Source organism: Salvelinus alpinus, chromosome 2 (assembly GCF_045679555.1).
Source record: "Salvelinus alpinus chromosome 2, SLU_Salpinus.1, whole genome shotgun sequence".
Lineage (NCBI taxonomy): Eukaryota > Metazoa > Chordata > Actinopteri > Salmoniformes > Salmonidae > Salvelinus > Salvelinus alpinus.
In genome coordinates, this window is record NC_092087.1 from 30,800,430 (window position 1) to 30,826,105 (window position 25,676).

Below are 25,676 nucleotides of genomic sequence, written 5' to 3' on the forward strand. Positions count from 1 at the left end.
CCATTGGCAAATTATGATTTTGTGGCCAATTAACCATTTATTTGTGTATTTGATGTGCGCTTGGGGATATTGTCTTGATGGAAGATCCACTTGCGGCCAAGTTTCAGGCTCTTGGCAGAGGCAACCAGGTTTTTGGCAAAAATGTCCTGGTACTGGGTAAAGTTCATGACGCTGTTGACTTTAACAAGGGCCCCAGGACCAGTGGAAGCAAAAATGTAGCCCAATAACATCGAAGATACACCACCATGTTTTACTGTAAGTAGTTTTTTTTCTATTCTACTTATACATTCTCATTTAGACCCCAAACCCACCACTGGTGTGCGTGGCCAAAGAGCTCTATTTTCATGTTATCCAACAAATGTAAACACCAGGATTTGCTAAATGACATTTGCACTTGGATTGGAACCGGTGCTATGGTCAGATGACATGAAAATAGAGCTCTTTGGCAACGCACACAAGTGGTGGGATTGGGGTCTAAATGAGAATCTATAAGTAGAAAATAACCCCATACCAGCTTCAGAGTTCTTTATATGAGCCATTTTTGTACAAATCGTGACAATCGTTTTTGACCACGTTCATGCATTATTTTTCAACCCAATGAAGACCTGTCATGGTTCAGCCTCCACTGTTTAAATGTATGTGTTGGCAAGGGATGAGAGACTGCACTGAGCTCCTGAGTAGATGGGGTCACTGCAAGATTCATTCTTTTCTCTGATGTTTGGTTTCGAAATATAAAATTGTACCCTTGGCACTTATCAGATCTGGCTATATTGTACTTTGGCAGTTATTTCTTAGATTTCTATATCAAAAGAAAAGTTGAACTATTTTATAATAAATCTTATTTTCACATTCCTTCTAGTACCTGCATGCCATATCCTATAAATCAATCACATTTTTTACATACATCAGCCTTTGAAGTGTCAGGAAAAGCATTGCCAACTATAGTCCTAAATCACTATCATTTTAAATATTGGCTTTTTAACACTCTAATCACTGTAATTTCTGTCAAATACGATATCATTCCAATGGTACATTATAGTAGCATGTGTGATCATAGGCTTGAGCATATGGGCTACTTTGAGGAGAGTGTGGAGGAGAGGAGGAGGAGGAGGGGGGGAGTGCCTTAAATGGCCAGGACATGGGAGACAGACATGGTGGAGGAGGCAGGCAGATAGAGAGAGAGAGGGAGAGACTAAAAAGAGAGCGATATAGAGGGGGGAGAAATCAGAGGGAGCAAGAAGTTCTTCTGCCTTTACACAAGATGTGACTGAAATGAAAAATCAAAACAGGGTTTAGATCTTTTGTATATTCATGTCTTGTTTTAACATATCTCAAACAGTATTGTAGTTGTCATTTTGTAAATTGCATGTGGGCTTATGTTAGCATTTTTTTTTGCCATAAATACATTTTTTCTATCTGTGAGAATATATAGTAGGCTAGTTCTTGGACATGGCATTGTCAGGATGGTTGATGCTCCTCGTGGGGTGTTTTGGGGCTCATATATATCCAGTCTTGGGTGCTAACAATCTGTACCACCGCTATCATAGAAGGATTTGCTATATGCCTGACTGCTTCCATGGATATAATGGCTACAATGGGTACAACATGGGATATCATGGGCCAGGTGAGTGCTACAATACACTCCACACTTCTGTTGTTATGTTTACCCTTGCATTGGCAATACTGCCTATAAATGATATCTCAGTGGGTTTATGTCATATATGGCAAAGCCTGTTACACTATTGTTGGTTTTGAGTAATTTTAACTGAATGAAAATATACCTTATGATTAAGAGGTCATCTGGGTCAAGCTTTCCCCTATATAATATTTTCATCCAGATCATTAGACCAAGCCTGAACAACTCTTCCCATCATTTTCAGTTGGATGACAGGTGTACTATTGTGCACTCTACTAGGATCATGTTTTATGTTCTGTCAGCAATGCAGAGGAAGTCTCAGTGTTATCAGTCTACTCCTACTATGGAGATGGACTGGTGCCCTTGTGTGTAGCCCGGCACTGCCCACATAACTCCAGGAGAAGTGGAGGCTTCCACTTATCAGTGGAGAGACATGAAATATGCATGTAGAAACCCACGTTTAGTAATGCTAACATAAATATGACATGACTCCAGTTGTAAACTTAACAGGTCTTGTCACTATAAAAAATTACTAAACACTTTCAGTTTGAGAGTTACTTCAGTGCAGCTCTGGAAGATGGTCAAACTCTGGTTTATGTGAATGGGTCGAATATCTTACATGCAGTACATCGTCCTATATCTGGCTGCATGAGTCAGGTGCATCCTAATTTGTATTCAAACTACACAACTGAGAATCAGCTAGAAATCCATGTCGATTTCATGCTTGGAGAAATACCAAAGCTAAACTATTTTTCCATGAATAGTGAAAACTGGCCTAATGGCTACTGGCCTTATGGCTGCTGTAAGCCTGTGGCTGCTGGGGCTTTGGGACCATGCTCTGTGGAATCATGTTCTAGACATGGAAACCAGCCTAGAGGGCTTTTACAGTATGCCATGGTCCACAGGGAAACAGCGCCACATCTTTGGAGTGATTTCATTAAAAATCAACCAGAAACATGCTGCATGGACAGAAAAGAGAGCACCCATCTGCCTGCCAGCTTTCCTGGATGGAACTGAGCTGACGTTTGGCAGCAGTTTGGAGTTAAACTGGTATAATGTGTAGAGGATGTACTCTGTCCCTAAACACCATCTTAAAAGATGCCTCCAATGGGAGTGGATGGGTTCATCTATAGACAGAACTAAAGATGAGGAATACTGGTGGTGTAGGATGTACAGTACAGTAAGGACTGAAATGGTTGCATGCTTCTCTAACCCACTGCACAGTGCACACTATGGCTTGGCTAAGTGTTTCTGATTATACAGTATTTCAATCTGTTCTGTTGGGGTTACAAGCAGCAAGGCCAAAAATAAATATTCATAAAATCTCCCCCTCCATTGTGTAGGTATTGTAACCCCCAGGGGAGGGCTTCTGTTCCCTCCCAGAGTCCACTGTGATACATTTTGTTCTGGATGTGGTCACAGGCTGTTAGTGTCTATCAGGCTGCTTTCATGTCAGACAGACATCGCTGGGGTGCCGTGTAATGACGGCAATGGAGCTCACCAGTGCCAGTCCAGATCCCACATAGCGTGCTACCAGGGCTCTGGGAGGGGAGGGGGTTCTCTGGGCTCTCTCCTTCTGGTACTGTGCCTCTGGATCTCATTTCCCCCTCCATGGCTCCAAGTGCATGACAAGAGAAAGATTGATCATGTTAGGCACAGTTAAGTCACCACTGAAAAAGGGGATGTGCCAGCATGACAGTGTAATGACATTAGCACACAATGACTACATTATTGTTCCAATTGAGGAGTCTATTATTGTTATGAGGGTTTTTATGTGTGATGAATGTTCATTATTGCTGAATATTACAAAGGAGAAATAGATCATGAAAAATGTGGGATTTGCCTTCAGTAACTCGAGTAGTGCATAACACATGACTTCACAATTGAATATTGTTCCCAATGCAAAGCACAACACAATGACATAATTAAGTGATAATGCCCTCGAAGACCGTGTTTGGAGGATATATTGGCACGGGTGTTTTTAGGCCCAAGACAAAGTCGAGGCCCAGCAAACCGTGCTGATATATCCTCCAAACACGGGCTTCGAGGGCATTATCACTTTTATACAATGGGTTACCAACATATTAAAATAATGATTTATATATTTTAATTGAAAAAAATATTTTGATTAATGTATTCATATTATTTTTATTTGATTAATTTATTCATCCTTCCACAAGATATAGTCCTGACACAAATCTAGTGTTGCTACCCACGCTGGCTGGTTGTTCGTTCTATCGGTTCGGTTGCCAGAGTTGCGACTCAGTCATTAAGTCTTTTTTTTCTGTGTCTATGGATGGTACCCAGTCGTTCGTTCTAAATGTTCTATTGCCATACTGGCTGGCAACGTTCTTGTCCATTTCTTGTTAGCTAGCCAACTACGGCTAACTTACAGTCACGTCAAACAGTGCAGCCAGAATAACAACAAAGTAGCTGCTTTTGCATTTGTTTGAGCTGTTTTCTGGTGACATTTATTTGGATACATCAATAGAATACACCTGGCATAGAAAATGTCCTCTGTTGTTCAGAGGAGCTAGCCAACAACACAGCTAACACAATCACCTCAGACTGAAGCTGGGAAGACTGCAAACTAGCTGCACTTCGTTTCGTTTGACCTGTTTTCTTTTGACATTTCTTTGTGTATATCCATAACAATTATGCTGACTCATGAATTCGACTGGCTGAGAAAAGCTGCCTACCTGTCTGTTTCATCCCGGCACCTTCATTTCTTTGGGACAGCTGGAAACCAAATTTCAATTTTTATTTTTTTACCTTTATTTAACTAGGCAAGTCAGTTAAGAACAAATTCTTATTTACAATGACGGCCTACACCAGCCAAACCTGAACGATGCTGGGCCAATTGTGCACCTCCCCATGGGACTCCCAATCACAAGTGATACAGCCTGGATTCGAACCAGGGTGTCTGTAGTGACACCTCAAGCACTGAGAAGCAGTGAAGCAGCACTCAGGAGCCTACAATGTTTCAAATGTCAGAGATACAGACTGCAAGATTTATACAAATCTTCGCTATTTAAAACCAATTGCAAGTCTAAAAGAAATGGAAGATAATGTCTAGATGCTTTTTATAGTGGATATAAAGTTTAGAAATTGTCTGGCTGGGCTGATGAGACAGTGGATTGTGCAGTCAGATGGAACCGAGTAGATAGGCATTTCAACGTCATAACTTTAGCCAGTGGTAACTTGTGGAATAGACACCGGCTGGAGTTATTATTATTATTACTATTATTATATTTATATATTTTTAACCTTTATTTAACTAGGCAAGTCAGTTAAGATCAAATTCTTATTTTCAATGACAGCCTAGGAAACAGTGGGTTAACTGCCTTGTTCAGGGGCAGAATGACAGATTTTTACCTTGTCAGCTCGGGGATTCGATTCAGCAACCCCAGTGTAGTTTTAACCAATCAGCATCCAGGATTAGACCCACCCATTGTATAATAAGAACTAAACAATGGGAAGAGGATAATATTATAGAAACTTGTCTACTAAGTCTTCCCTATCTTTCCTCTTGTTTAAAAAACACATTTTTTCACAGAGGTTAAGCTGAATTCTTGAAATAGTTTCTTCTTGAAGATAAATTCTCTGTGAGTGGACTTACTGAACTCCTCTGAGCGGCACATAACTCACTCTGCCTTAGTTATTTAAACTGGCCACAACCATCAGTCATTTTATGGTGTGTTACTTATTGTACAGACAGTCAGATTGGCCGGAAACTGTTCACATCATAGTGATTCACAAGCCTAATGTAAGGACTGTACGAAACTTCCGACATACTGAATGTTACCAGTCAAAAGAGAACGGTTCACCTCTGATCTCACTGGTGGTCAGTTATGGCTCGCGTACGATTATTTGTTAACCCCTTGCATGAGCTATAAACTGGAAATTAGTTGTTAACATTTTGAAATGACATTGCAGAAAGGACAAGTAGTATTTTATTCCCCTGTTTAGTCTCCCTGATAAAGAACATCTGTCTTAATTTGTTTATAATCTCAGTGTTTGGTGGAATGTCTATGTTTTGTGTACTTCGATTTGGGTTCCCAAATGCTCCTGTGACATGTCCCTGAGACTGATAGAGAGAGTACAGGAATTTTTATTTGGATTTAACTGTTCAGTAGTTGTTACCACATGGAGGATTTGTTTGTTTGGGCACTAGGGCACTGGCGGAGTACTTGTACCCTCATCCATCTTACTCCTTCCTCTTGGAGGGTGACAGGTAACCTTGCGGTTAAGCTTATTGGGCCAGTAACCGAAAGGTCGCTGGTTTGAATCCCCGAGCTGACTAGGGGAAAAATCTGTCGATGTGCCCTTGAGCAAGGCACTTAACTAGGGCTGGGACGATACCAGTATTGCAAAAATGTTTCCATGTCAAAAATAAAACACGAACAAGGGCTGTTTCCCTGAAGAAGTTACTAAGTTTTGTGTTATATTTCCTTGCCATGATACTAACGAGTATCGAGATACTGGTATCGTACCGGCCCTAGACTTAACCCTAAATGCTCTTGTAAGTCGCTCTGGATAAGAGAGTCTGTAAAATGTCAAATGAAAAATGTAGGAGCGTATCTTTCTCCTAAAGCTGAGTCTAAATTCCTGTCTCAGCACATGGAAGCTTTCTGGAGCTGATTCTTCAGTGTTACCTTTCTGATAATGAGACAACCTTTAGGACAATTGCTATAAATTCCCTTCCTCACTCTGTGTGTGTGTGTGTGGTGCGTGGCCCTGCAGATATTGATGAGTGCCAGGTCTATAACGGGGGCTGCCAGCACAGATGCGTGAACACCAGGGGCTCCTATCACTGTGAATGTAACCCAGGCTCTCGACTCCATGTTGATGCACGCACCTGCATCGGTGAGTAACAACAGCACCCAGTGGACAATTAACCTGATAACCCTATGTTATACAACATCATCATGATATACAAACCACAAACATATTGTGTCATTCTAGTCAGTAGAAGCTTTTGGAAAACCCAGGGCCAGGTAGGAGTTAGTATAGGCCTGAGGAACTACATTATAGAAAGGTCTGAGTTTAGTTGAAAAGCCAATACTTCTCTACATTTCCTTCTGTCAGTGTGGTATTTAAAGTCTTAGGCAATCTCATAGAGGCCGCTGGCCTAACTCCGTGTGAGATCCACTTACTCTCCAGCTCTCTTGCCTGTGTGTTTACGTTGTACCTGTAACTTGTCTCTATCATCGCCGAGATGCACGACTCAGCGTACAGCCCCAAGGCTTTTAAAAACAGCTGTTAGCACATGAGTATAAACTCAATCTCAATGCACACAGCAAGGAATGTACACAGGGCGCCTTCTCTGACATTGAGAATGGAAATGTATGCTGCTTTTCTTGGCTTTGGCACAATGTATAGGATATGAGTATAGGAATGAAACAGGATAGATAGGGGGACCCTAGTGTCACTGAGTTATGTGATGGCTGCAGTCATCATCCACAGTGGATGATGACTGATTGCACTAATAATCACAATGCACATGTGAACTGTCTCAGGGGTGATGCTTATCTGTGAGTCTGCATATCTTTCTCCTGACAGAGGTCTGGGAACTGTGCTCTAACACTGGATGGGATGAATACTGTACATCCCTCTCTTGAGAGAGAGCGAGAGAGAGAGATGCATACCAATAGGAAAGGAACACCAGATGTCTTCCCATATCAATTCAACATATCAGTCATTTTTTCATATCCAGTTCATGGCTTTCCAGGAGAGGTCCACCTAATCAAGCAGATGGATGCATACTGTGTCCAGCCAGTGTAGTTGATGGAGGGATCTAAGAGTTTCAGATGGTGGATAAGCTCTAGTCTGTCCCTCACTTTAACAAAACACCATTGAAACAACACCTGCTGTTAAAACCTCTACTTAATGTTCTCCCAGAGAACCAGGTCAAGCAGAGACATGCTATGGCTGCATGGGAGAGGCAAAGAGATGTAGAAAGCAGAGATCAGTCAGTGAGCTGGCTCTGGCTTCAACTCATCATCTCAGAGTTTCCTTCACCACTGAGGACCTTCCTTCCGCTGTCTGTGTGATTATTGGCCCTTCAGGCCTGTTGATGGCTCTTTACTGGGTCAAAGTAGAACAAACCACTGAGGTGTTTAGCACAGTGTTTGTGTTGGTAGCACTTCTGAGCTTGCAGCCTTTCAGAAAGAGCAAAGGATGCAGAGTAAAGGGTAGAAGGGTTACTGTGAAAATGCAATGGTTCTCCTCCCACAATATAACAAAAATGTATTGTATCTGTCTGTCTGTGTCCAGCTGTCCAATCATGTGGCATCAGTAATGGAGGATGTGAGCATTTCTGTGTACAGCAGTCCCCTACTGCCTTCCGCTGCCGCTGTAGAGCCAACTACGTGCTTGCTGACGATGGAAAGCACTGCAAATGTGAGTGTACCCATCCTCTGGTCTTTCTACACTACTATGCACCCAGCAGCATTCACATACTCACTCACAGATGAATAATCTATCCGAGCACTTGCCAATTACTGAAATTCCCTCCATGTGAAAATAACATTTCAACCAATTAAATACAAATAAGAAATAAGCTCCCACGTCACATTTAATGGCGTTTCCTTTCACTCTCCCAGTGTATCGTTGGATCTCAGGTCTGACATGGGAAACTGCAGATGAAGTATGTTTGGTAGAAAGACTGCATAGCGGGCAAGTTGACAGAGTGTGATGTCACATTTTATTGTAAACATATGGTTTTCTCTTTTTCATCACAAATATAGGCTACATTACTGATCGTGAATGCACACTGAGTGAAGTGCACACTGTCTTTGGCTGAAGTAACCACGAGTGCAGAGAGAGAGAGCAGCTTTCTGTGCATGTTGAGTGACAGGCAGCTAAGAGAGAAAGCAGCCTGATACAGACATGAAACTAACTGTGGATAACCATGCTTGCAGGAGCTTTAAGCTGTAACTATACAATTGCAACATGTCTAAGTAATGGATAGACGGAGAGGGGAGAGTGTAGGCATGATACAAGCACGACAGCATCTAGAGAGTTGAGGGAAGGGTATTTGTGAATCCAAGGTGTCCTTTTGAAGGGTTTGTCATAACACTATAGATTCATAGCTGCCAATAGTTCATGTCCAACAAAATGTCGGAGGAAGGGTAAGTTGGACTTCCATTCAGGAGATGAGACGTTAAATTAGTGTGAATACAACCCTGATTTGAAGTGTTCACTCGTCTTTCCTGTTTTCTCAACATTAGTTAACATTATGCTCTGACAGCCCAAGACGGGCAGATACAAGTTAAACGCACTTAAATATGCAGAAAAATACTCAGCCCAGTGTAGAGTTGGGACCTTTGTCTTGAGTAGTTGTGTCAGTGTGTATTCAAAGTACTTCTGCATTTTCGATAAATGTCCTCCCCCTTCACACTGATTTTTAAAAAAATTGAACCTTTATTTAACTAGGCAAGTCAGTTAAGAACAAATTCTTATTTACAATGACAGCCTACCCCGGCTCAGCCCGGACGACACTGGGCCAATTATGCGCCGCCGTACGATTATATTTGTTAGAAATGTAAAATATTTTTCAAGATAAAGTGCTGTCAACATTAAACGTTGTGCGTCTCCTATGTTAAAGTGGAGAATCCATGTCATGATAAGAATGGCGGCTGCCAGCAAAACTGTCTTGTTGATGGTGGCAAGACCCACTGTGACTGTAGAAATGGGTACAAGCTGGCAGAGGACAGGAAGACCTGTGAGGGTAAGATGTCCACCTGTTGACTACTGCACTACTGTTCATACAGGGTCAATCATGTCTCTGTATTTAATAGATCCGTATATACTCTTTGTTTATCTGTCCCAGATATTGATGAGTGTGAGTCTGAACAGACGGGATGTGCTCATGGCTGCCACAACATCCCGGGCTCCTTCACCTGTGTGTGTGACACTGCCTACGAGCTGGGAGCAGACGGACGCCAGTGCTACCGTGAGTTTGGCTCCTATAATCATCATCATATCTTTGCCTGTTTGAAATGATCTGAAATGTACAAAATGTTTCAATCAGAAGTAATGGGAGAGTCATCTCATGTTTCTGTGACAGGGATTGAGATGGAGATTGTCAACAGCTGTGAGAGCAACAATGGAGGCTGCTCCCATCACTGCCAGCACTCCACTGGCGGCCCTGTCTGCAGCTGTAACCAGGGTTACCGACTGGAGGATGACCTCAAGACCTGTGTCGGTCAGTCTAGAGACTAACCTTTACCATTCAGAGATGAACCTTTAACATTCAGCTCAGCTAAGATCAGTCTAGAGACTAACCTTTATCATTCAATCTATAGACTAACCTTTACCATTCAGAGCTGAACCTTTACTGCTCAGATCAGTCCTTTACCATTTAGTCTAGAGACTAACCTTTACCATTCGGTCTAGAGACTAACCTTTACCATTCAATCTAGAGACTAACCTTTGCCATTCGGTCTAGAGACTAATCTTTACCATTCGGTCTAGAGACTAACCTTTGCCATTCGGTCTAGAGACTAATCTTTACCATTCATTCTAGAGACCATTCAGCTCAGATCGGTGTTGGTCAGTCTAGAGATGAATCTTTACCCTTTAACTCAGGTCAGTTTAACATGTGCCTGGTTTGTAACATATCACAATATCATGATCATCCAAGTAATGCTTTTCATTGTGTGTGTTTTGTTTGGCAGACCTGGACGAGTGTGGAGAGGGAAGTTCATGCTGCGAGCAGGACTGTACCAACTACCCTGGGGGCTATGAGTGTTACTGCACAGCGGGGTACCGCCTCAACTCAGATGGATGTAGCTGTGATGGTATGTTCACCCTCTATAACCTTAGAATAGTGATCTAGTGGGGCACTCATTATACAATACAATATATAATACATGTATTATACAATATATAATACAATATATACAATAATACAATATTATACAATATAACTGTTGAACCTGGAATGCTTCCAGTTGAATAATATGTGCATGATGCTGTAACATTTTAGTCATGTTTCAAATCAAAGTTTATTTGCCACGTGCGCCGAATACAACAGGTCTAGCTAGACCTTACAGTGAAATGCTTGTTTGATGAAAAGGCAGTGTATTCTTTGGTTTTCTGTACATTGTTTATTACATAACAACATTTATTCAACTCTAAATTTGCCATTTATATCAATTAACATGACTGAGGAGCAGTGTTTTTGTAAGTGACTGGACTCTGGACTGTGTGTGTGTGTGTGTGTTGTGTAGATGTGGATGAGTGTCTGGCGGCCAACGGTGGCTGTGATCACACATGCCAGAACACCGCCGGCTCCTTCCAGTGTTTCTGCCGCCAGGGCTTCCGTCTGGACGAGGACCGACGCTCCTGTCAACGTGAGTTACACCAATCAAATTAAATGTTGTTGCCTAGGGCCACAACACCATCACACTCCATGTGGACATCCTGGTAACCTGTTACTCTCTCTCTCTCTCTCTCTGTTTGTCTGTCTCTTTCTCTGTCTCTCTCTCACTCTGCAGCGCTGGGGAATACAGTTGAGGCCCTGTCTAGTGGGGGCCAGGATATTGTGGGGACCCTGGCTCAGCCCCAGCTCGCCCTGCTGCAGGACTACAACCAGCCCCTGGAGCGCTATGATGACTATGAGGATGATGATGCTAGAGAGCTGCTGGCTGAGAGCACGCTAGCAGAGAAATTTGGTGAGCCACTGAACCCTTTGGGCCTGTATCTTATTATCTCCGTGTCTGAGCAACAGGAGGTAGACTACTAGACCTCCTTATTTGCTTACTAGTTACTTGGCAATTAAATACCCCACAGCAGGTGGCAAATTGGTTAGCCTCATATTCTGAGGCTGTTTTTTGTATACCTCTGTAGTAATGGGGAAGCTTATAGACTGTGGCAGGGGGCTATGGCAGAGAGCCATAGGATCTGTTTTGTGTTGTTCCTTGATTTATTAATGTGAAAACAGTAATCAGTATTGTATTATTTAAGGTCATCTCACCAGGGGTTGCTAGGAAGAATTTAGTTGAAGATTTGCAAATCCCTAACCACAAGCAGATATTTTAGAACGTTATAGTCAGTAATCTCTTCTGTCCTGTGTGCAGTGTGTCTGAACAACACGTTTGGCCATGACTGCAGCCTGACCTGTGAGGACTGCTCTAACGGAGGGCTGTGTGGCCCAGGGAGAGATGGATGTCACTGTCCCGATGGATGGACAGGCCTCATCTGCAACCAGAGTCAGTATATACACACAGTGTACACAGACACTGCACTCTCAACACAGTAAATAATACATCTGATCAATATTATGTCTGTGTGTTTCTCTGTGGAACGACACGTCTCTTCCTGTATAGTGGATAAATATATAACGTTTTATTCTATTCTAACAGCTTGTTCCGAGGGATCCTTCGGCAGGAACTGCTCATTCCCCTGTAAGTGTAAGAACGGAGCCACCTGTGACCCTGTCAATGGGAACTGTCGCTGCCCACCTGGGGTCAGTGGAGACATGTGCCAGGATGGTGAGTAACTACTGGTTAACAGATACTGTACATACAAAAAAACATTCTCAGTTATTCAGACACTATTGAAACGTTCAGTTGCCTGATAACAATATCTTGTTGTCTGTAGGCTGTCCTAAGGGCTTCTATGGGAAACAGTGCAATAAGAAGTGTAACTGTGCCAATAACGGGTGCTGCCACCGCACCTACGGAGCCTGTCTGTGTGACCCTGGACTCTACGGGAGGTTCTGCCATCTACGTGAGTCACTCACACTGCTGACCCCTCACCTCTAATCTCTACCTACACTGAGTGTACAGAACATTAACAACACCTTCCTAATATTGAGTTGCACGCCTCCTTTTGCCCTCTGAACAACATCAATTCACCGGAGCATGGACTCTGCAAGGTGTCGAAAGCGTTCCACAGGGATGCTGGCCCATGTTGACTCCAATGCAAGTGTTGAGCGTGAAAAACCCGGCAGTGTTGAAGTTCTTGACACAAACCGATGCGCCTGGCACCTACTACCATACCTCGTTCATAGGCACTTAAATATTTTGTCTTGCCCATTCACCCTCTGAATAACACACATACACAATCCATGTCTCAATTGTCTCAAGGCTTTAAAATCGTTCTTTACCCTGTCTCCACCCCTTCATCTACACCCTGCTGGTCATCTATGAACATTTGAACATCTTGGCCATGTTCTGTTATAATCTCCACCCGGCACAGCTAGAAGAGGACTGGCCACCCTACAGAGCCTGTTTCCTCTCTAGGCTTCTTCCTAGGTTCTGGCCTTTCTAAGGTGTTTTTCCTAGCCACCGTGCTTTTACACCTGCATTGCTTGCTGTTTGGAGTTTTAGGCTGGGTTTCTCTACAGCACTTTGTGACATCAGCTGATAAATACGTTTGATTGATTGAAGTGGATTTAACAGGTGACATCAATAAGGGATCATAGCTTTCACCTGGATTAACCTGGTCAGTCTATGTCATGGAAAGAGCATGTTTTGTATACTCAGTGTATATCGATAACATTCAGGTCTTATTCAATATATTTCATGGTATCTCCTTCCCTATCCAGTGTGTCCCAAGTGGGCCTTTGGACCGGGCTGTTCAGAGGAGTGTGAGTGTGTCCAACAGAACACTCTGGAGTGTCACCGTCACCACGGCACCTGCGTCTGCAAGCCCGGTTGGCAAGGCAATGCGTGCAGGGAAGGTCAGTGGCAGGAAAAAGTTATGATCATCTTCCTACATCACACACTGTTCTGTAGCTGTGGATGCAGCCCTTTACATCACACTGTTCTGTAGCTGTAGATGCAGCCCTTTACATCACACTGTTCTGTAGCTGTAGATGCAGCCCTTTACATCACACTGTTCTGTAGCTGTAGATGCAGCCCTTTACATCACACTGTTCTGTAGCTGTAGATGCAGCCCTTTACATCACACTGTTCTGTAGCTGTAGATGTAGCCCTTTACATCACACACTGTTCTGTAGCTGTAGATGCAGCCCTTTACATCACACTGTTCTGTAGCTGTAGATGCAGCCCTTTACATCACACACTGTTCTGTAGCTGTAGATGCAGCCCTTTACATCAAACTGTTCTGTAGCTGTAGATGCAGCCCTTTACATCACACACTGTTCTGTAGCTGTAGATGCAGCCCTTTACATCACACACTGTTCTGTAGCTGTAGATGCAGCCCTTTACATCACACTGTTCTGTAGCTGTGGATGCAGCCCTTTACATCACACTGTTCTGTAGCTGTAGATGCAGCCCTTTACATCACACTGTTCTGTAGCTGTGGATGCAGCCCTTTACATCACACTGTTCTGTAGCTGTGGATGCAGCCCTTTACATCACACACTGTTCTGTAGCTGTGGATGCAGCCCTTTACATCACACACTGTTCTGTAGCTGTAGATGCAGCCCTTTACATCACACACTGTTCTGTAGCTGTAGATGCAGCCCTTTACATCACACACTGTTCTGTAGCTGTAGATGCAGCCCTTTACATCACACACTGTTCTGTAGCTGTAGATGCAGTCCTTTACATCACACTGTTCTGTAGCTGTGGATGCAGCCCTTTACATCACACACTGTTCTGTAGCTGTAGATGCAGCCCTTTACATCACACTGTTCTGTAGCTGTGGATGCAGCCCTTTACATCACACACTGTTCTGTAGCTGTAGATGCAGCCCTTTACATCACACACTGTTCTGTAGCTGTAGATGCAGCCCTTTACATCACACTGTTCTGTAGCTGTGGATGCAGCCCTTTACATCACACACTGTTCTGTAGCTGTAGATGCAGCGCTTTACATCACACTGTTCTGTAGCTGTGGATGCAGCCCTTTACATCACACTGTTCTGTAGCTGTGGATGCAGCCCTTTACATCACACACTGTTCTGTAGCTGTAGATGCAGCGCTTTACATCACACACTGTTCTGTAGCTGTGGATGCAGCCCTTTACATCACACACGGTTCTGTAGCTGTAGATGCAGCCCTTTACATCACACTGTTCTGTAGCTGTAGATGCAGCCCTTTACATCACACTGTTCTGTAGCTGTAGATGCAGCCCTTTACATCACACTGTTCTGTAGCTGTAGATGCAGCCCTTTACATCACACACTGTTCTGTAGCTGTATATGCAGCCCTTTACATCACACACTGTTCTGTAGCTGTAGATGCAGCCTTTTACATCACACACTGTTCTGTAGCTGTGGATGCAGCCCTTTACATCACACACTGTTCTGTAGCTGTAGATGCAGCCCTTTACATCACACTGTTCTGTAGCTGTAGATGCAGCCCTTTACATCACACTGTTCTGTAGCTGTAGATGCAGCCCTTTACATCACACTGTTCTGTAGCTGTAGATGCAGCCCTTTACATCACACTGTTCTGTAGCTGTGGATGCAGCCCTTTACATCACACACTGTTCTGTAGCTGTAGATGCAGCCCTTTACATCACACACTGTTCTGTAGCTGTAGATGCAGCCCTTTACATCACACTGTTCTGTAGCTGTGGATGCAGCCCTTTACATCACACACTGTTCTGTAGCTGTAGATGCAGCCCTTTACATCACACTGTTCTGTAGCTGTAGATGCAGCCCTTTACATCACACTGTTCTGTAGCTGTAGATGCAGCCCTTTACATCACACTGTTCTGTAGCTGTATATGCAGCCCTTTACATCACACACTGTTCTGTAGCTGTAGATGCAGCCTTTTACAGCACACACTGTTCTGTAGCTGTAGATGCAGCCCTTTACATCACACTGTTCTGTAGCTGTATATGCAGCCCTTTACATCACACACTGTTCTGTAGCTGTAGATGCAGCCCTTTACATCACACTGTTCTGTAGCTGTATATGCAGCCCTTTACATCACACACTGTTCTGTAGCTGTATATGCAGCCCTTTACATCACACACTGTTCTGTAGCTGTAGATGCAGCCTTTTACAGCACACACTGTTCTGTAGCTGTAGATGCAGCCCTTTACATCACACTGTTCTGTAGCTGTAGATGCAGCCCTTTACATCACACTGTTCTGTAGCTGTATATGCAGCCCTTTACATCACACTGTTCTGTAGCTGTAGATGCAGCCCTTTACATCACACTGTTCTGTAGCTGTAGATGCAGCCCTTTACATCACACTGTTCTGTAGCTGTATATGCAGCCCTTTACATCACACTGTTCTGTAGCTGTAGATGCAGCCTTTTACACCACACACTGTTCTGTAGCTGTAGATGCAGCCCTTTACATCACACACTGTTCTGTAGCTGTAGATGCAGCCCTTTACATCACACTGTTCTGTAGCTGTGGATGCAGCCCTTTTGTAGGGATTTATGTGTCTAACTTTCCTCTCCGCCCCCTCCTCAGAGTGTGACCCAGGCACGTTTGGCCCAGGCTGTGAGAACAAATGTGAGTGCCCGCTCAGAGTGTCTTGTGATCATGTGACCGGGCAGTGCCAACGCTTGTGCCCGGCTGGTCGCCGTGGAGACAACTGTGATCAAGGTAGGTTGTCCTGTTGGTCATATGGGAGGGGCATAATTCTCTGATGTCATGGGGTCACTATGTAGGATTATCGTATGCAGCCTATCTTAGTAAGACTACCATTGTCTCTCCGTCCTCTCCTTTAGACTGTCCAGAGGGGAGGTTTGGGCCAAGTTGCACTCAGGCCTGTGACTGCTCAGGGGCTCCATGTGACAGAGTGAGTGGCCAGTGCCAGTGTCCTGCAGGAACATCAGGAAAACGCTGTGAGAATGGTAAGAGAACAATCAGATCATTAAGTTGAGTTTATTTTATCATGTCACCCGACAACTATGTCAAAACATTGTGATATATTGATGTTGACGCTAACTCATACTCTTTATTTGTGCTATAGTGTGTGTGAAGGGCTTCTGGGGTGCGGGATGCCGTGAGGCCTGTCCAGCCTGTGAGAATGGAGGAGTGTGTGACAAACACAACGGGACGTGTTCCTGCCCTCCTGGGTACATGGGCAGGCTCTGTCAGAACTGTGAGTATGAGTGAGTCAATGGAAGAACTGTGATCAAAGATTCTCGTGGTAGTTGTGGTTTAATTTTAGAAAGAGATGTTAAAAGATTGATGAGCTTGTTGTGGGTCATTAAAACATCAACCACGCCACATTCCCCTCCGTCTGAGGCACAGACAGGTCATAAACACTGTTTTCATCAGGCGTGTTTTCACAGAGAAGGAAAATGTTATTCTTGTGTAACCAGCGGTTTTCTTGTTAAATGCCATCAGATGCTTGCATGTCACTTCGACCAGTGTCATGGGAACTTACCGTACGGTGTTCCAGTATATGTGTTCACAGTATGTAGAGTATGCGTGACTCTTTGGCTCACAGTGCTATCATACAGTATGTAGAGTATGCGTGACTCTTTGGCTCACAGTGCTATCATACAGTATGTAGAGTATGTTTGACTCTTTGGCTCACAGTGCTATCATACAGTATCTAGAGTATGCGTGACTCTTTGGCTCACAGTGCTATCATACAGTATGTAGAGTATGCGTGACTCTTTGGCTCACAGTGCTATCATACAGTATGTTTGTGTGCTGTAGCATGTCCGACAGGACGGTTTGGTGTTGGATGCCAGCTGCGCTGCCTGTGTGAAAACAGCGGGCGCTGCCACCCTGTCACGGGCCGTTGCACATGTGCCCCTGGCTGGGCCGGACACAACTGCAGGAAAGGTAGAGTGGGTGTGGCACTGAACACAGTCTCGAATAAATACAAATAAATAAATATAGCTTACGCTCACTGAATGTAAACTGTTCAATTAAAATGTCTCCTGTTTGTTTGTTTCCATGGCAGCCTGTGACGCCAGGCACTGGGGGGTGGACTGTGCTGAGAAATGTGACTGTAAGGATGGTGATGGGAGCTGTGATGCGGTGACGGGCCAGTGTAACTGTGAGGCCGGCTACACCGGGACACAATGCTATGACAGTATGTGTGTGAGAGTCCTCAACCAAAATATCTGATATCAGGTGTTTGTGGGTTGTTTCCTTTCAGTCTAGTCTTAGTACTGAGACAGAACAATAGCAGACTATCTCAGAGCACACACCTATCACTCCCAACTGTACTTTTGTTCATCTGTGTCTCAGAGTGTCCAGTGGGCTATTTTGGGCTAGGCTGTCTGCATCACTGTCAGTGTGACAACAAGGGCACATGTGACCATGTGAGCGGAGCCTGCACCTGTCTGGTGGGCTGGACTGGAACCTTCTGTGAGAAACGTAAGAGAACCTCCCAAAATCTCTCTAAACCTTATCCAGAACCCAAACTATAAATCGTATCCATAGACTGAACTGTATCTGTAATTCAGTTCAATTAGCCTATAGGAATCATTGAGTTATTAACATTGTGGATTGATATGCTTTATTGTTTGCTGAGAAGTAAAGGCTCTCTGTGTGTATGTGTGTGTGTGTGTGTGTGTGTTTTAGCCTGTCCCCAGGGCTTCTATGGGTTGGACTGCCAGGAGAAGTGTGTGTGTGTGAACGGAGGTCACTGCAGCCATGTCACTGGGGTGTGTGTGTGTCCTGCAGGGTGGATTGGTCCTACCTGCAACCTGAGTTAGTATTGGACTTCCCCCACTTCAGACAGCCTACAATATAAAACATTTCATTTCAGATATTTATTACCAATGTGTGTTTAACATTGATATGATTTGTTCTTTAGAAGTAAACAGTTTCTTATCTTTTTCTTGCAGCATGCCAGGCTGGTTTCTACGGGGAGAGCTGCAGCCAAACCTGCGGTTGCCATAACAATGGTAGCTGCCACCCGGCGAGCGGGCAGTGTGTGTGTACACCAGGCTGGACAGGGCCAAGCTGCATACAGGGTGAGTGTGGACAGGGAGAATAGGAGCAGATCACTACTCCTATCTTACTATCCACAATACATTGCATGTGTCCTGTATAGAAAATATTTGTAGGGCTATAAAGTAATGAACATGGGTCTACCATTTCCCCCTAGAATGCCCAGTAGGCTTCTATGGAACAGACTGCTGCCAGCGTTGCCTGTGCCAGAATGGAGCCACGTGTGACCGAATCAGTGGGCAGTGTACGTGTGCCAGCGGGTGGATGGGCGCAGCCTGTGAGCTAGGTGAGTGGTACTGAAACAGCCATAGAGTCACCATGACCCTAAGTGACCATACTCATGCCTTACTACCATATAATATCATGTTCTGTGACTGTTGACCTAAAGCATTTATCCAATCAGGATAATTGCTCCCCATTCAGTACCAGTCAGTTACTAGAAATGCAGGCTATGGAAAAGCATCAAGGCTCTGGCTGGAGTAGTCTGGACAGACATGCCTAAGAATAGCATTACCTGAAATGGTAGAAACCATTTAGAACATTGGCCCTGTGGTTTGTTTTACTGTATTCAGGAAACAAATTAGTCTCCATCCTAATTTGCCCTGGCTTAGCTCATTTGTTTTTGCCTGATGCTGTTCCCTGGCAGTGTGTGTGACACAGAGCTGCATGCTCCTCAGACTGCAGACAGTCTGCTAGACCCCACAGTCTCCTGTCTGCCCTGTAAACATCTCACTCTAGACCCAACGCAGAGGCTCTATTTCACCACCCTACTCTACTCTACATCACACACTATCCTCCCATAGCACCCATATAAACCTTTCCATGGGTCGTCCCTGCCAAACTCAGCCCCAGGCCCCTTATTCCACTCCAGGCACAGGAAATCTCTGCTGCTGCTGTGTTACCTAGCAACTCCACTCTGTGGTTAGTTATCACCTCCTTGAGCCAACTTTCTGCTAGGTCAAACCACCGGGTTTGGAGAAGGTATTGCTGTCCTCAGCAGGAACACTATAGGTTTCCCTGTTAGCCTGTGGTTGGTTTCACTGCTCTGATGTGATGTCATGTTGGTGTGTTGACGTTACAGAGTGTGGAGTGGAGCAGTTTGGGGCCGACTGCCAGCAGCAGTGTCAGTGTGAGAACGGGGGACAGTGTGACAGACAGACGGGCAAGTGCACCTGTAGTCCTGGCTGGGTCGGAAAGCGCTGTAAAAAAGGTGAGAGAGACAGAGAAGCGGACATTTACTGTCTTTGTGATCATCAATGTTGGGTGCAGTGAACACAGCAGTGAACACAGCAGTGAACACAGCACCCTCTTGTGAGTGAATGTTCTTATCACATCCAGTCTCTGAGTTCCTCCTCTCTCCTTTACCTCCCCCTCAGCCTGTGGGTCAGGCCTGTTTGGAGCTGGCTGTGAGGAGAGCTGTCAGTGTGAGCATGAAGCCCCCTGTCACCACGTCACCGGGCACTGCCTGTGTCCACCAGGTTGGAGGGGACCCCTTTGTGACAAAGGTAGCCTAGTTTTAATGATAACAACTTTTTATATTGTCATAGCCTGTTGCACACTGGTTATCGCTGAAAGGAGTTTCAGCCATACATGTTCAGGATTTTTACTGCCGCTCCTTTTCACCTCCAGCCTGTCTTCCTGGTACCCATGGCAAGGGCTGTGTGCAACGCTGCACATGTCCCCAGGGTACTTCCTGTCACCATGTCTCTGGGAAGTGTGGCTGTCCCCCTGGATTCACTGGCAATGGCTGTGAACAAAGTGAGGACTGTACTACCCTCTCAGCTCTTCTCCTCTCTGTCAATCTGGACTTTCAGCTGTAATGTCTCCTTTTTCAAGTTTCTTACCTCTGTCTGTCTGTCTACCCCACCAGCCTGTCTGTCAGGGACATATGGGCTCAACTGTAACCAGGTGTGCCAGTGTTCTGAGACCAACCAGCTCTGCCACCCAGTGACTGGGTTTTGTTACTGCGCCCCAGGCTTCCAGGGTCCTAAATGTAACCAGGGTATGTATTGTGTAATATTCATATGTGTAAACATACTGAATTATAGTTGGATGCATTTTACCGCCATATCATACTGTGCTATGATTGGTTAAGACCACCCAAATGGTTAGGTGATGGTCAGTTTGATCCTGGTTGGCGACACGTGAACATGCCAGTTATAGCTAGCTAATAAAGAGCTACGTTAAGAAATATCCTGTAGTACTGCATTTTATTATTTTGTACAAAGTGTGCAAAACAAGACATATTGTACACTACCACCCTCTGCTGGTACCAACTCAGAGGCCTTGTTGTTAGAGTGTCCACCCTGAGATTGGAAGGTTGGGAGTTCGATCCCTGGCCAAGTCTGAAAAAAGGGACCTGATGTGTCTCTGCTTGGCACTAGGCATTAAGGAGATAAGGCACATTTTTTTCAACTAGGCAAGTCAGTTAAGAACAAATTCTTATTTACAATGATGGCCTACCCCGACGACTCTGGGCCAATTGTGCACCGCCCTATGGGACTCCCAATCATGGCCGGTTGTGATACAGACTGGAATCGAACCAGGGTCTGTAGTGACGCCTCTAGCACTGAGATGCAGTGCCTTAGACTGCTGCGCCACCCGGGAGCCCCCAGAAACTACAGCCCCCTCTTGCAGCATGAACTGTCATGTTGTCCACCCAAAGAGAATTAAGGTGCACACAGGTCGAGAGACAAATTTGAGGTGCCAGACAGTGACATTCAATACCGCCCTGCACAATCTTGCCTGCATCTAGCTGATATAGGGTGTAATCATTAGTCCAACAGTTGCAAACAATAGTTTCTATTGGACAAATTCAGGTATGTTTATGCCCGTTTTTGCTCCGTTTGCTTCCATTTAAGAAACAGAATCGTCGTAATGAATACACCCCTGATCACGCGTAAACAGAGTTCAATCTCTAAACAGCCACGTTGTATTCCTGCTCTTCCCTTCGCTTGTGGACTTCAACGCACAACACATCAGGCGAAAAAAACTTTCCAAGCCAAACCTCAACAGCCTACATCGTTGTCACCATATTAGCTAAAGTAACGTCATAGTCAGCATAATTAATAGAACTAACACGTTAGTAAACACTCTACAATCATGCGGTAAAGTTACAGTTTACAGTCAGTAAGCAGTTACACCGGCGGGCCCCGGTGGCAATACATTTGTGATACCAAACGCTTACCTTGACTTGGAAGAGTTCCAGTGTTGTGTTGGAAAGCCATAGCCGGCTGGCTAACATAGCATCCCTCTCTTTGAGGGGGGTCTTTTAAGTAGGCTAAACTAGCTAGATGCATTTGCTAGCTAAGTAAGTGAAACTGAAATTGAAAAAAAAAATGACACTCTCGCTCTGTCTCTCTATTTCTCTCTTGCTTCTCATTCATTTTGGAAGAAATTAATTTGTTCAATACTTTTCAACTATTGTCTTTCTCTCTCTTTGATTCAACTACTCAACACATTTTATACACTACAGTGCTTGCTAGCTGTAGTTTATGCTTTCTGTACTAGATTCATTTTGATTGGGTGGACAGTTCATGCTGCAAGAGCTCTGATAGGCTGGAAGACGTCCCCCGGAAGTTGTCATAATTACTGTGTAAGTCTATGGAAGGGGGTGAGAACCAAGAGCCTCCTAGGTTTTGTATCGAAGTCAATGTACCCAGAGGAGGACAGAAGCTAGCTGTCCTCTGGCTACACCATGGTGCTACCCTACAGAGTGCTGCTGAGGCTACTGTAGACCTTTGCAAAGTATTGTGTTTTAATCAGTTATTTGGTGACGTGATTATATTTAGTATAATTTTATCTAAAAGGGATAACTTAAATGTTTTACAATTTACATTTTTATGAAATTCACTGAGCAGGATGGTTCTCCCCTTCCTCCTCTGAGGAGCCTACAATGGTGTACTTGTACAGCAAGCTACCTCACGCTACAGAAACAGGAGATAGGCTCCTGCTCCTTTGAGTCGTTCCGGCTCACACACGCCAAGGCTCGTGCACTTACTTACTTTACCCTCTGTTGGTAATGACACCTTCATAACCTTCCATAGGGGATGTCATTGCTCTAGGGATTATTTTTGTATTTTTTTCTCTCTTTCAGTGTGTTAAAAGATTTCTGGTCAAATGCTTTGTTTTGGCTCCTAGGATGTGTGGAAGGTCGGTATGGTCCCAACTGCGAGCGAGAGTGTCGGTGTCAAAACAGGGGGAAGTGCATCTCCACCACTGGCACCTGTGAATGTACAGCAGGGTTCATCGGAGCACACTGCAACATCAGTGAGTTCATACTCAGCTTTTTAAATCACTTAATGTATATGCAGTAATAGCATAGCATCTGCATTAACACTATGGTCCCTAATGGCCTGTACTCTTTTTACAGCATGCCTAGCGGGACGTTATGGGCATGATTGTGCCCGCGTGGTGCTGTGTGGAGAGGGGGCACAGAATGATCCTGTCACTGGTATATGTCACTGCAGCCCTGGACAAAGAGGAGAGGACTGTGGACAAGGTACGGTTCCTACTGAATCCAGTTGAACAGATCACAGTGTGGAATTACTTTTACAACACCAATATGATTGTTTGCGTCTCTGTCTGTCTATAAGGTAAAGAGAGTTTTGTAATATGTGTGTGTTTGTAATGTGTAGTTTCTGCGTATTGGCAGGCTGTGCTCCTGGATGGTTTGGAGGGGACTGTGCTCAGCGCTGTAACTGCAGTCACGGAGGACTGTGTGACTCTGTCTCTGGAAGCTGTACCTGTGGTCTGGGCTGGACCGGGCCTCACTGTGATACAGGTGAGCGATACTGTACAGTAAGTACACCTATGCAAAATCATAAGAAATGGCTAACTCATCCAGGAGATGAGATGGGTTTAACTGCTGTCTCACTGTGTCTGTCTGCTTGTGTGATAGAATGTCCTCCAGGGACGTTTGGAGCTAACTGCCAGCTGAAGTGTGACTGCCGGAACAACGGAACCTGTGACAGATTGACAGGAACCTGCCTGTGTATCCCAGGATACTACGGACGTCAGTGTGAAAATGGTGAGCGACACACGTCAGCACTCAGTCAGAACAGTGAAAGCCACTGGCATTGCGTCCTCTATCAAAAGTGTCCTGTGCCTGTCCTCAGCATGCCCCCCTGGTCTCCATGGCCCTCTGTGCCAGCTCCAGTGTGACTGTCTGAATGGGGCGTCCTGCCACCCCTCCACAGGCCTCTGTGTGTGTCCTCCTGGGTACCACAGCTCTCGCTGTCACAGAGGTGAGACATCTGCCACATAACTGACCTCATACTATCTATGATGAACCACCAATTGCAGGATCTATAGAAGAAAGACTAAATATTTTGTTGCTCTCCATCTTTCTCCACCATGTCAACTTTCAGAGTGTCACCAGGGCAGGTTTGGTGTGAACTGTGCCAAATCATGTGACTGTGTGGAGGGCACACCCTGTGACCCTGTGAGTGGCAGGTGTCTGTGCACCTCAGGGAAGACTGGACCCAGATGTGACATTGGTAAGAGCCAGTAATACTGTATGTTTAATTGGAAGCATTCAGTAATTTCTATGTGATGGTAGTACAGCAAGTGCCAACCCAATATTCCCCATCTGAGCCTATTTCCAATTATATTCTTGTGTCTGTCTTACCTGCATGTGTGTTTATTGTCAGACTGCAAAGCAAACCGCTATGGGCCAGACTGCACAGAGAGGTGTGAGTGTGACAACGGGGCTTATTGTGACCATCGGAACGGACGCTGCACCTGTCTCAACAGCTGGATCGGACTCACCTGTCAGGAAGGTAATAGTGACTCATCAACACCACACTTCCCTCACAGTACAGGACTGGGTATAATGAAGCTGGACTGGAGAGAAAAGTTGACTGGAACTGACATGTTTATAATGAACAACTTATTATAGTGCTGACAAGTTGTTTTGTCTGTAGTGAAATTGCACATAATTGTTGAGGTTGCATTTCTCCTCCGTGGTGCTGTTTGTCTATAATGAATGTGTGCTGAGATAAAGAGTAAACTGACAGCTCCTCTTACTGTGTGTGTTCTGTCCTCAGGTGGGCCTCCACGTCTCCCCTACAGAAGCCGGAAGGAAGGATATCTCACATCCGGACAATAACGCATTATAGCTCCAATCCCCTCAACGAGCCTCCGACTGTAAGAGACTGAGGCAGCAGCAGGCTTCACTGAAGCCGAACTGAAGTGGATTAAAAGTGTGGATATTATTATTTCAGACATACACACCCCAACAGGAGAGGATATTGCTGTGCCCACAGTAGCTGGATGACAGACATGGAGAAATAGACTCTCAGGGGAAATTTACTCTGTTTGCTCTGGGGTGGATAATGCTTTGGTGTGTGTGCGTATCTGTGTTTTGAACTGTGAAGGGTTTTTAATTGTGTGTGTAGTATATATGTACGGTGCCCACTCAGGCATGGCCTGACTCATCAGTGATGAGGTCCTGGATGTTGTGACCTCCTTCTGGTAGTTAGAGGGAGGTCAGGTGTTACCAGGACTACCCTCCTCTGCACACTCCCATCCTGGACAAAGAACCTACGGGATATAGGAGATGTGTGTGGAGATGGGCTAAATGTCCAACACTAACACATTCTTGATTTCAGAGATCCACTGACTCACTCTGCTGTTCTTGAGATATTTGTTTTGTATACTTGGCAATGTTAAAATATTTAATGTTTAGTTTTTTTGTAATTTCCCCCTGGAATTATGATGGAATTTGTGCATATACCATATACAGTGGCTTGTGAAAGTATTCACCTCCTTGGCATTTTTCCTATTTTGTTGCCTTACAACCTGGAAATAAAATAGATTTTTGGGGGGTTTGTATCATTTGATTTATACAACCTGCCTTACACTTTGAAGATGCAAAATATTTTTTCTTGTGAAACAAACAAGAAATAACACAAAAAAACAGAAGACTTGAGCGTGCATAACTATTCACCCCTGCAAAGTCAATACTCCGTAGAGCCACCTTTTGCAGCAATTACAGCTGCAAGTCTCCTGGGGTATGTCTCTATAAGCTTGACACATCTAGACACTGGGATTTTTGCCCATTCTTCAAGGCAAAACTGCTCCAGCTCCTTCAAGTTGGATGGGTTCCGCTGGTATAGAGGAATCTTTAAGTCATACCACAGATTCTCAATTGGATTGAGGTCTGGGCTTTGACTAGGCCATTCCAAGACATTTAAATGTTTCCTCTTACACCACTCGAGTGTTGCTTTAGCAGTATG

The 25,676-nt window shown here is 44.6% G+C and overlaps 1 protein-coding gene across 1 annotated transcript in view; it reads left to right on the top strand.

The window, feature by feature from the left end:
- Positions 1-25,266, top strand: part of LOC139558800 (multiple epidermal growth factor-like domains protein 6) — a 103,212-nt gene extending 77,946 nt beyond the window's left edge. The window contains exons 6-38 of the mRNA XM_071374238.1: positions 6,380-6,502; positions 7,913-8,038; positions 9,246-9,368; positions 9,471-9,593; positions 9,708-9,845; positions 10,318-10,440; positions 10,873-10,995; positions 11,140-11,316; positions 11,722-11,853; positions 12,007-12,135; positions 12,245-12,373; positions 13,194-13,328; positions 15,988-16,122; positions 16,248-16,373; positions 16,493-16,624; positions 17,191-17,319; positions 17,441-17,572; positions 17,731-17,859; positions 18,067-18,195; positions 18,333-18,461; positions 18,596-18,724; positions 19,520-19,648; positions 19,815-19,943; positions 20,068-20,196; positions 20,309-20,440; positions 22,579-22,707; positions 22,811-22,939; positions 23,093-23,221; positions 23,339-23,467; positions 23,556-23,684; positions 23,808-23,936; positions 24,090-24,218; positions 24,486-25,266. Of these exons, the coding sequence (XP_071230339.1) occupies positions 6,380-6,502; positions 7,913-8,038; positions 9,246-9,368; positions 9,471-9,593; positions 9,708-9,845; positions 10,318-10,440; positions 10,873-10,995; positions 11,140-11,316; positions 11,722-11,853; positions 12,007-12,135; positions 12,245-12,373; positions 13,194-13,328; positions 15,988-16,122; positions 16,248-16,373; positions 16,493-16,624; positions 17,191-17,319; positions 17,441-17,572; positions 17,731-17,859; positions 18,067-18,195; positions 18,333-18,461; positions 18,596-18,724; positions 19,520-19,648; positions 19,815-19,943; positions 20,068-20,196; positions 20,309-20,440; positions 22,579-22,707; positions 22,811-22,939; positions 23,093-23,221; positions 23,339-23,467; positions 23,556-23,684; positions 23,808-23,936; positions 24,090-24,218; positions 24,486-24,547 (4,235 nt within the window). The 3' untranslated portion in view covers positions 24,548-25,266. The remainder of the gene's footprint in view (positions 1-6,379; positions 6,503-7,912; positions 8,039-9,245; positions 9,369-9,470; positions 9,594-9,707; positions 9,846-10,317; positions 10,441-10,872; positions 10,996-11,139; positions 11,317-11,721; positions 11,854-12,006; positions 12,136-12,244; positions 12,374-13,193; positions 13,329-15,987; positions 16,123-16,247; positions 16,374-16,492; positions 16,625-17,190; positions 17,320-17,440; positions 17,573-17,730; positions 17,860-18,066; positions 18,196-18,332; positions 18,462-18,595; positions 18,725-19,519; positions 19,649-19,814; positions 19,944-20,067; positions 20,197-20,308; positions 20,441-22,578; positions 22,708-22,810; positions 22,940-23,092; positions 23,222-23,338; positions 23,468-23,555; positions 23,685-23,807; positions 23,937-24,089; positions 24,219-24,485) is intronic.
- Positions 25,267-25,676: the final 410 nt, after the last annotated feature.